Here is a 12013-nt window from a genome sequence, read left to right as displayed (position 1 = left end):
CCCTCTGCCTTTTGTGTTACCAGGAATCGGGAGCGGAGTACGCCTCTAAAGTCACGGTGTGGGAATTGGAGTTTTTTGGAGTCGCCACCTTTCACTTCTCACAGACATCTGCACTGTGTGGGATTCAGGGAGAATCACCACGGGACCACAGTGCTGGGATTTTGTATATAGTTGTGTGTTTTTCACCTCCTGTAAATAAATCCACTGTCCTTCACTTAGAGTCTCGCGTTTGGGCCCTGCTTTCACTGTCACTCCACGGTCTGCCATCGCAGCCCGTGACATCTACTGTATTGACATTTATTCCAGACTGCTCTGTAATCTGTAAATGTAAAAGTTATTAAGAAGTGATCAGACAATAAAGGGTTCTCATCGAATGCTGATAAGTAGTGTTCTGGTTCTATGTTCTATGTAAGATGTCAGAACATGTTCAGTATGGTTAAAGTGGTGTGTGGGCTCACTTACATTTTGAGAGAAGTCAATTGAGTCTAATAGTAGATTAATTCTAGTGTTGAGGCTGTCATTATCAGCATCGACATCAATGTTAAACTATAATTACTGAGCACTAACTCAAACAAAATGTTGAAGAATTCAGAACCAAGAGATACCAACAAACAAAACTGTTCTTTGTGTTTTCCAGTTTGGTGTAAAAGGCTGAAAGTTAAGGTTTCAAATTTTGTCTGGGTCTTTGGTTGATTAATAAGCTGGCTGGCTTAAACATGGATTTTAAGAATCCATGTTTAACTGTTTTACACTTTGGTACAGTCGAGGATGCTTTATTATTCTTACTTTGCGATTTTCTTTTATGCTTGAATCATTATTTGCCGCTTTTTTTGGTTTGCTTTTTGGTAGTCTGGGAGCAGTCATAGTATCAATGGACATGTGGCTTTGGGGGGGATTAGAAACGTCTACTTTCACAAATTTACAGTTAAACAGTGTATTACCACAAAGACACTCCATGTAATTGCTAACTTAACCCCATTTATTCACCAACTGATATCAGACAGATGGTAGAATTATTCCATCTTTTTGCTGTTTTAACGCCATCTTGGCACATCAAAGACACTTTGAAGATGTGCAAGTGGTTGCTGACCTGATCCCCGTCTTCCAAGCAACCATTATAAAGTCCTATTGACTGCAAGTTAGCTTCACACAGTGACAATAATTTGGGTTGTGCCATGGTCTTGGCCACAGTTTTCCCTGTTGTGACTGTAGCATGAAGAATGAAAAGTGTGCCATTTGTATTGTGAAGTGCCATTCTATTAGTACTACAGGCTTAGAGTCTGAGAAAAATAAACATCTGTACACACCAGATTTCATCCTGGTACTGCTATCAGCACTCCATCAATAAAAACTGAAGATCTGGTTCTACTAGCAGCTGTACGTGCCTTAACATTGTCTCCACTATATTTTACAGATAATTTGTTACACATGGATAATTAGCCCTTCCTTTCATTTTCCATGCTTTTCTCTTCACATCATCCAAGTTAAACCTCGGTTTAAAATTCTTCTATCTCATTGATAAGTCTGTTTTATTTTTCAGCCTAATGATGGTCTTTTCACATCCAATGACACCTGTCCGATCTGCATTTTAAGAGTTCTCAGGAACAACTACCAAATGCAAATTCTACACTTAAACTTTCAAACTTTTATCCCCTAATTTGTCATAAGATAAAGGAAAACAGCTTATGTGATATTACTTTTGAGCATTTAAAAAGAGAGGGGATGTGTAAAAAATGTGTTTATTATTTTTTTTAAACCCCTTTAATTAAATCCGAAATTCAATACTCAATTATACCTTGATTGCTTAATTTTCAATACAATGCGGTCATGTAGACAGGCAAAATTTAAAAACAAGTCTTATTGTCCAAATACTAGACTAGACCTAACTATATATTCGAAAATATATTCACACAGGATGGCCTTCAGGATCTTATTCTAATTGTTTTTATTTTGACAAATAAACTATTATGTTACAGTTTTAAAATGAAAGGAACCCCTCATTAAATACATGTCTAAAAAAACTTCTATTATTGTTTAGAAAAATACTTCGTACACTAAGTCTGGTGGCTTGCCATGTGTGTTTGTGCTCTAAGCCCAATTAGAGGTGGCATAAATTTAACAGGACTATTTTTCAGGAATTCTGCCATAGTTTGAGATCTCACTGATTAATTTGGTCTGTAAAATGTTTTTATAGCCAGCAAAAATAATGGCTACAACGATACGACTGAGGCCCTGATTGTAAAAAACAAAAATGTTTTAGGGGAGCAGACTTGGTGACTGAAGATGGACAATGACACAATTGTACGAAAAATATTTAACACGTTTAAGGTACTCAAAGCAGTTAGTATTGAATTTTTTTTTTTTAAAGCTTCATACATTTTTAGTTTAGCTCTTTATTTGTGCTGGATATTAAGAGCTGGTCCCAAATTCAGCAAATGGTTGGAAACCAAAGCACTGATATGCTCCCACACAAATACAGCTGCTCTTGGTTCTTAACTATCTAATTTATTTTCACTCTTTATTTAACCTTAAGTTATCTGGCACTTTTATAGCTCAGTGTAATAACACTTTATAGCAGGCTCCTTGAGATGTCGGTGTCTGTTTATGTTCTATATCTCTTCACAGTAACAGAAAGGTTCATGTGTAGTAATATAGCTAATGTACAGTAGTTTGTCAAAATGATATGGTCACACAAGAGGCAGCTGCACATTTGTACCTACAAGGTAGTAAAATTATTCGTTTATTTTGCTAGTTTAAAAAAGTTTTACAACAAAATTAAAACAGAACTTGAATTTAATTGTTATTCGATTACTTGTTATCTGAAGCATTTATCTGAAAAGTTGTATTAATATTGATTTACTGATTGATGATCATACATTTGCATGATGTATCTGCAATACATCAAAACTGGAATTATCAAGAATAATTTTTATACAATTGAAGCATTACCTAAAGCTTAGCTAGGGAATTATAATCTTGATACAAATGGAATATTTTAAAACTGTCATGCATAAATCAAAGTCAGTGGTTTCTGTGGGGGTAGAGACTTGGTTAAAAGCTGTACAGTCCCTGGGTGAATGGCGAGTTGCAATGAGGCCCAAAGTGGACCCAGTGTCATTAGAAAAATTTAAGAGTAGCAGATGTATTGTTCATCTGCTGTCATGATTCTTATTACTACCACAGACCCACCAGTTAATTAGCTGGACAGTTTTCAGACAGAAGCAGCTGTGGGCAACATATTGAGAAACGGGGTGTGAGGGAGCAGGCAGCTAGGAAGCGGTATACAGACATAAGAAAATTTGAGATGAGTGCGTGGGGAGGGGGGACGACTGAGAGCTTGAGCACCATCAAAGGTAATATAAACATAATTAACCCCTTAATTATAGTATATGTCTAAGTCTTTATCTGTGTTCCTCAAGCTATTATCATCTACAACCATAAGTCTGGACTAAATTACCTAGCACGATGACGTCCTTAAGGCTAAGAATGAATCAGCCTTGATAACTCTTTCTTTGTTGTGTGTAAGCTACACCTCAGTAACTGACCTCTGAAACCTCTTTCAGGCACGTGTGTCCTCAGCTCTCGTTAGCTGTGTACTACCCCGATAAAGTGGCTGCAGTCACAATACCATTCAAATGTCAAGACCGTAATTTAGAAACTGCATTTCTCTAGAGAGTGCTGGATAATTGGTATTACATTAAATACAACTAAGTAAAACATTATTAGAAAGTATGTGTGCACAATCCATATACCATATACATATATGTTTTTATATATATATGTATACATGCACTTGTATGTATGTGCTTGCAAGGCGTCAAAACATATTTTGCATGCATGTGTCTGAGTTTGGGCAAGCTATGTGTGCGTGTGTGTGAGTGAGGGAGGGAGAACGTGTGTGATGCTCTGTTCTGTATGCCTCAGAGCCTTTGCCAGCTGGAATCAGAAAGGTTGACCTTGGTCATAAATATCTAATCAGTGTTTGCTGTCCATGAAAAAGTTCAATTTATTCCCAACCCAATGGGAAAATGCCTCTCTCAGACCCTCTCCCCTTTTCTAGCAGACAAAAAGAAATGCAACGCTGAGAGGCGGTGAGGGGAACCTTAACCTGGTATGGATGAAGTAGGACAGAGGCTACGCCAGAAAAAAAAAAATAACAATGCTCATCAGCTGCTGATGAGAAGTCATCACCGGGAAGTTACAGATGGACGGCTTTCACAAAGCCTCTCATTGTTTGTTTGGTCTGAAAAGAACTGTGATACGATACAACGAAAAACCTATCACAGACAGCAAAATATTGGATATTATGTGTTTGATACTGTCAAACAGAATAAGTGCCAAACTAAAATTGTTGGCTTAGATACCCGAGCTTCTCATACGTCCTTATTTTGACATTTTCTGAAACAGCAAGACCACTTTCCTTGTCTGATGTACCGCATTAAAATTGGGGTTTTTTACTAAGCAAAGAGTTTTCAGTTATGTGTGTGCACAGTGTGTCAAAGGAGAGAGCCAAATATAAAGTGACACTAGCCTGAGATACATACTAAGTTCATCTCCTATCTCATGAAAGTCTTAGTATGTGCAAACTCACAAATATTTTCAGACAAGACAGTGTGGTAGGTGGGGAGAAAGTACAGGGAAGAAGGAGATAACTCACTGTCTCTCCTACTATTTCACTAAATGAAGCCTGCCATTGTGTCTGGCCTTGTGGCGGCCTCTTAGTGCTCTTATTTGCCTTATTAATATGCATGCTAATGTACCTATTTTATGGCTCAACAGTTCTGATTCACTTTAAAATCAATTATCCATCTGGTACATCCATACCTCGCCCAGGCTCAAATGTGTATTAATTTCAGCAAACATACATCGGCGCAACACAATAAAGATAAATGCCTCGATTAGAGGCAGTAAACAAAGGAGCTAGGGATGGCTTTAATGAGATTTGGCACAAAAGGAGCTTACACTTTCTTAAATAATGAGCCTAGGGTCCCTTTTTCCAAATGCAAATTATATAAAGGAATGTTTCGCTGTCCTTGTTCCAATTTCATTTAGATAAGAGTGTCTCCAAACAAGTTGGCTGTTAATATTCTCACATGAGCACATCACTGCCTTTCTGCCTGCCGTCTCCCAATGGAGGGGAAGAGTGCTCTCCTCTTCGCAGACACATTAGTCTGTAATAAGTTCTGAAAAGTTCACTGTGCTTGTTAAATACTTCTAACAGATGAGATGGAACTGGGAGCGACTTAGATAGAGTTGACAGAAGCACTCAGCCAAACGTATCAACACTTTTACCACAAACAACTGTATAATCACCCCCGTGGAAAGGTCAAGGCTGCAATAACCATGACAGTTAAAGCAACTGTATATAGATAAATGGATAGATAGATAACATAGATAATTAGTTTACTGCCCTCTTCTTTGGTAAGAATAGCTTTGGGCCTCAGTGATTGTTCAGTTTTTGAGAAAATGCAAAACAAGCGACAGCGAAATATGAATATCAGCTTTGAGAGCTGCGGGAGACACAAATGCACCTGCACCTGCTGTGAGAGGGAGGGGCTACGTGCAGCGCAAAATGAGTTTCTTACAATCAGTGATATGTCTCTTTTGCTTCTGAAAAAAAAAATGAAAAAATAAATCTTTAATGTGATTGCAAATCCATTTGGTTACAGACAGACATACAGACACATAGATGGATAGCGGGTGAGTGGGGAGGCAGGGAGGGAGAGAGTGCAATAGTGTTAAATAAAAAGGGCCACAGGCATAGGCTGGATGGTAATGAAGAGGGGTGGGCCAGCAGCTGAGGTCCCTGTAGATGAGATCTCTCTCTGACATGTGTGTCCCCTTCATTACCCATTAAGGGGGGCACAGTGATGAATCCTTAATATGACATTACACCAATTTTCCTCTTCATTTAGCCTGCTAATGTGCTGGTCTGCTCCTATATGCCCAGGGGCTGGCTGTACCACACTCAACCAGAAATAGACCACAGTGGCCACTGGTGGCACACCTTGAAGCAGCCTAATTAGGGGCAGCGCCCACCTAATGGGGCTATCTAGACAAAAGTTTGCATAAGTTGATTTTTTAAGCAGATAGAAATTGGTGACTGAATGGTGTGCACGTCTGGCATTTGGTCTGGATAAAACAAAACATAGTTTTGCCGTAAAAATTGTATGCATCGGCCTTTTTCTTGATTGACCATCACGGGATTGGCAAAATGAGGTAAAAACACCAGAAACAAGTCTTTTGGTTTATCACCAAAAGATCTCATGGAAATATGCCCAAATATTCATGGAGTCCTGTTTAGATATCTGCACAAGTATAACTCACTTAGCATGCCCATCCCCAGCATGAAGGCATCCATGGTGTAGGGCAGACCCCTGGCTCGCCCCCGTGTACCTGGTGGGAACATCACCTCCTTGGGCTGGGCCTTCTTACATTCTACCTATGTAGACAGACAACAAACACACACATACACACACCAAAGCATTAGTCTGTGTTGGTACGCAGCCCGACAGATCTGACAGGGCTGTGTCAGCTCTTTAAGGTGGTTTTCTGTTTGACTTGCACAGTGCTAGATGTTTTCCATAGAGAGAGAAGGGGAAAAAACAGACTGAGCAAATCTGAACACCTCACATTTTAGAGCAAAGTCTCTAAGGAAAACTTACAATCTTCTCCTGCATTAAAGCAAAGGTTATTGCTCCAGTGAGCATGTGCCCAAACCCTCAGGGAAATACAGGCTAAATACTTGAGTTTCCATGAGTTTCTAAAACATAAAGGTAGGAGAAGTTCTGCTCTCCAGACTCCCACAGTGTGGAAGTATGTCCAGACTCTTTCTTTTTTTTTAACAAAAGGACTAATCTTCAAACAAATCCTGTCATTTGACAAATCGTTATTCCTTTGCTATCATTTTTCATTGACCTTAAATGTTTTTGGGGTTTTTTGTTGCAAAAACAGCTTCAAATCCTAAAGCCAAAAAGGGTGTGTTTTGAAACTGAGTAAGGGCTTTGTTTTTCTGTTTGTGTACTGTGCATTTGTGTATTGTTGCTGGGCTGGAGTCCCCAGTGTCCCGCAGTCCAATTCCACCTGCAGCGCTCATCTCTTTCCTGCATTTATTCCTCTCACTTCACTTCTCCCACATACAGGTTTGTTCATTTCCCATCTTGCAAGACTGACATCTCCTCCTCCTACATAACACATATCAAATGAGGGATGTGACAGGGGCAGATGAGAAGAAGAAGGAAGATGAGAGTCCTATTTACCACATATCTATCCTATCTCTATGAATTATAGAGAAGCACAAGCAGCTGACAAGGGTGGCACGGTCTTGTGTCTGTTGGTTGTTCTTTGGTAGGCTGAGTCTGTTCACCATGCTGCACAATCTATTTGCTCCACTGCCTGCTTGGCATCAGCCTGTCCATCTGTTTGTCTGTTTGCCTCCTGGCTCTTGCCTGCTTCTCCCTACTGCCTCCACTTAAACAGGGCTTTCTCGGCTGCTGCGATTCACATGTCATCCTGGCCTGCTGCACAAGACAGGCTACTGCACCAGTCCTGTGCACACCTCAACCAAGGTATAGCCTAGCATCCATACAAATAGGCCTGCGACTCTGACAGGCCAGTGATGCACATTAGTATTCACACACCAGTCATACATGCACAGCGGTAGACACAACATGCTATTTCAAGTTGCCAAACTCAAGGAAAACTTCTGTGCTGAATGCATAGTGTAACAAGCTCTGTACACTGTATCTAGCAGAGAGCGAGACATGTAAAAAAGGGAACACTAATGAAAAAGGTTTCTATCACGGGGGGAAGTTGCTGTGTTGCAGAGCTGTGATTTGTTGCTGTTAGTGGCTCTTTTATTTGAAGCAGACCAACTAAAGTACACAGTTCCCTCAGCCACTTTGTAGCTGTCACAGCTACTCTACCCTTCTTATGTGCCTTGTATGGTTTGACATAGTGCTGAAGAGAGCACAGGCGCTTTTTCCCGTCTGAAAATGACCCGCGGCATGGAAGCAGGAAGCGGGTGGGACAAATGGGCGTGTTAAAATCCCAGCACACTGCTGGGATTTTCAATGTTCACATAGCCGGGTGACAAATACATTCAAGTTCTATCCACACTTTCAAACGCGGCAGCAGCTGATCAGCCTCTTCAAGAAACCCCTGCAACAACTAGCGAGATGGACGCTCAGGTAGTCTGCTGGGAGTAAGACAGAGCCAGGTGTGAGTCATGCCTACATGCTCTCAGATGCGGGTCTTTTGATATTCAGAGTGCGGGCTCCTTGTCATGGATTTAAAACCAGTCAGGGGCCGGGTTCTGTGGTGGTGTGAGTATGTGGGTGTTCACCTGCTTCAGACACACAGGAGGTTGAGAGCAAAGGAGGCAAGAGCTTTTCATAGTCGACTAAATCAAACAGTAAGGAAGAGAAAGGACAGAGAGACAATTCGGAGCCCGGCAACGAAGAACTGCAAAGGTTCAGCAGCCAAGAGAGTAGAGATTCAAATTTCACCATGTGGAAAGACTGAACCTTGTGGCACATTCAGAGTATGAAGGGAACACAGGTCCTTATTTTAACGGGGATCATTTTTCAGAATTATAGCTTGTGTAATTTGTCAAGGACTCTTGCATTTATTGAAGGCTGCACAATATTGTGTTGTGAAAAGTCTCCTGATCCACAATTTAAACACTATCAATGAAGGCGTTTGAGCACCATTGCACCCTGTCGAGAAAAGGGACACACCATTAAACTGCCTTGCCTTCCCTGCCAGAAAAGTTATACCATATTTCTCAGAAACGGCACTCACGAGATCTAACACACACACACACACACACACACACACACACACACACACACACAGTATAAACGCTAAGTAACTAGTAAAGTGGATTCCTGTCACAAAGTGTTGACAAGGTGTGGTTACTTCAACGTGTGTGCTTTCAACATATACTGAAATGTTTCTGCCTTTCATGCACTGATATACCGCAGACGATAGCTTAGCCTTGAGACTTACATCACTGCATACCCAAGATAAAGTCAGAAGGTAACAAGTACGTCTGTGAAGGCAACACTGTAGAGTTGGATGTCTCGAGACCAAGACCGGTCCTGAGACCACTTTTACGTGGTCTTGGTCTTGTCTTGACTTTGGTCTTGGATCCCCCGGTCTTGTCTTGGTCTCGCTGTCTCGGTCTTGCTGTCTCAAATCGACATAGATTTGGAGATTTGGAGTCAACAGTATCCATGACGTACAACGTAACGTTCGATAATGTGTCATGCGCAAAAGCATCAGCTCTAAGAGCCATGCTTAGAGAGTGCTTTGTAGTGAATCAGAAGAGTCGACTCCCATTGAGCGAAAGCTGGCTCCTCACTTGATTTTGTTTCGCTGCACAGCTCTCACACAGTGGCTCAGCTATGCTCCAATCCCTCCATATTGGGGCCAATCACATGCGAGGATATAGGATAATATCATTATGTGAAAAACAGAGGGTGAGAGACACGACTCGCTTACTGACTGTCCTCTCAGTAAGTGAGTGAGACAGTAGACAGCGGTGAGGAGGTCTGTGCAAGTGCATTGCAAAAACACATAAATATGCCTGACACCCGTAAACAAAGCAGCATCTGGCTGCAGTTTAAAGACTTTTTTTTGTCTCGGTCTCGTCTCGACTTTGTCTTGGTCTCAATACCCTCTGGTCTTGGTATTGACTTTGTCTTAGTTTAGGCGGTCTTGACTACAAGTCTACAACACTGATACTAAAACATTTTGTAACAACATATGGCTTGTGTTTGAAGTTTCAATAACATAAAGAATGAGTTAAACCCTTTTTTTTTTGATAAACTGTGCAATAATTAGGCAACTTGTTCTGATGTGATCTAGCCAGTGTTATGCTTCCAGTGGTCTTTTCTGGCTGACCTTGCTTGGGTCACTCGCTACTATTTCCAAGTAGGTCCATGTTTGCCCAGATTTTGCCAAGGTTGAAATCATGTTAACGCTGTGAGCGACACTGCTGTAAAATCGGAATGTTCTGAGATTTATGCAACTTAGCAATGAGTGGAGAAAAAGCTGCTAACTTTGAAGGAAGTATAACTGTCACAAGTCATGGAGTGGAAAATTCCAGTAGCAACTAAGCTAACATTCTACAATGTAAAATGTCATGAGTTATCCTAACAAGAGTAGCATGTCACATGTGTGGCAGAAGTGGCTAGCTAACCACTTTTCTGTTGCTATGAAAGATGTGTAAATCAAAACCTGAAGTTTTTTAAGCCTCCACGTTTTTTCTCCTCCACTTGTCCAGTTTCCTCCAAAATGTATATATTTTTAGGGATATAATTGCTCATCATGCAATGATATAGCAAGTCTTTGGTTAATACCTCTTTAGGAATCATCTTGTTGATGCACCAATGTTATTTTATGCCTGTCAAACTGTGCTATTTTTGGCATTTCATTTCATACAGAAATGGGAAAAAAATTATGTGTTTTTGAGACAGACTGCTAGTAACTATATCTCTAAAGATACAATTTAAAACGTTATTTGCTAAGTTGTCTGTTATGTGTTGATACAGCACTGGTGTATACCTTGCATTAGGTGTTTGTTATACTTGAATGATTCATAGGTAGTAAGTGGCTTGCAAAACAAACAAAATTCTCTGAAAATGATCAAGTACAAGGACTAGACTGAAAACTTTTGAAAAATCTGAAGAAAAGCTTTAAAAGGCCTTCAGAAAGCCTGGAAAACTACTATACAAGACCACTTTAAAAATGTGGCTCCTAGGAATAAACTATAAAGAAAGGCTTGGCTCATGATTTTGCACAATACTGCATGTCCTTAACTAGACCACCCTGACTGTAGAGTGTGTTCCTTTTCAGCAGGAGGAGGGACACCTACCTGACTACGTGTGTTTTCTTATCCAGTTCTAGTTCTTCTCACACTAATAATTAGTTTAATATTTTAAGGAATGAGAATATCCGTATAACCACATTTACACTTTCCAAGAAGGTTAATTAGGATAACTATGCTTGTTAGGTTCCAGTATACATCAACTGTAGACCTTTAATTTTGCCCAAGCAAGCTGTAAGCTACTTCGTTGGAAGCATAAAAGAATCCAAACCCAGAAACCCCAAAAAGCTGTATAATATAAGGAGACAGATCCCATCCCAGCAGACCATCAGTTTGGAAAGTCTAGCATGGTAAAATAACAACAGATATATGTACTAAATTATATTTTGTTTGGGTCCTTTCCCTGGAAAGAATGCTTGTTAAAAAGTCTATAGGGCTACTTGGGATAATTATTTACTTTATTTCTCTATTTTTCAGGGAGAGTGCAGCTTAACAATGATAAGGAAAAAATTGAAAGGATGTAGTGTACATTAGCCAGACCAATTCTGTCCCTGTAAATTCTTTTCCATTTCTTTTTCTAAACTATCCTTGTTCTGCTGTAAAATTAAGATTTGTTTTCTTTTGGGCAGTATAGTATTCTCTAGCTACTAATAACTAGGCTTGAAGTCGAACTTTTGAGGCGTAGATATGCATCAGAGCCTATTCAAAGATGGACTTGTAGTACATCACAAACACTACTTCTGCCATATGTAGTAATATAGCCCCCAGACAGAGAATAAAGCAAACTGTCCTTGTTTTTTGTTTTTTTATGTGCAGACCCTATGATACAGATCGGTAAAGCGCTCCAGTTATGACCTTTTCAATGCATCTCCCATACATATTAACCTTGTAGGTATGACGGGAAGGTGTGGGCGGGATGAACTGGCAATGACTGTCCTTCAGGGATGAATGTTGTGGGTGTTAGGTGTGTGTGTGCATGTGGAGGGGGAGGTGTACAGCTGCTATTAGCTTCACTAGTGAATGGATTCCATCAGCAGACTGATAGACTGAAGAATGGAAACAGTGTGATTCATTTACTCCAGCTCCCACTCAGAGCTAAAAAGTCAAAACACATGAACTGAATAGTTATGGAATATCACAGCTCTGCCCATAGTCAGGCTGTCAGGCATGGTGAGTCGGGGA

At 40.3% G+C, this 12013-nt stretch overlaps 1 protein-coding gene across 11 annotated transcripts in view; it reads right to left on the bottom strand.

Annotated features, from left to right (window-relative positions):
* msi2b (musashi RNA-binding protein 2b) overlaps positions 1-12013 on the bottom strand; it is a 271166-nt gene that overhangs the window by 56677 nt on the left and 202476 nt on the right. For all 11 annotated transcript variants that reach the window (XM_005928504.2, XM_005928505.2, XM_005928503.2 and 8 more), the window contains exon 9: positions 6328-6442. In XM_005928504.2, coding sequence (XP_005928566.1) covers positions 6328-6442 — 115 coding nt within the window. The remainder of the gene's footprint in view (positions 1-6327; positions 6443-12013) is intronic.

This window comes from Haplochromis burtoni, unplaced genomic scaffold (genome assembly GCF_018398535.1).
Source record: "Haplochromis burtoni strain Fernald_Lab_line unplaced genomic scaffold, NCSU_Asbu1 Contig_115, whole genome shotgun sequence".
NCBI classification, from domain to species: domain Eukaryota; kingdom Metazoa; phylum Chordata; class Actinopteri; order Cichliformes; family Cichlidae; genus Haplochromis; species Haplochromis burtoni.
The sequence above is the reverse complement of the archived record's forward strand: the minus strand, read 5'-3'. Positions and strand labels throughout refer to the sequence as shown.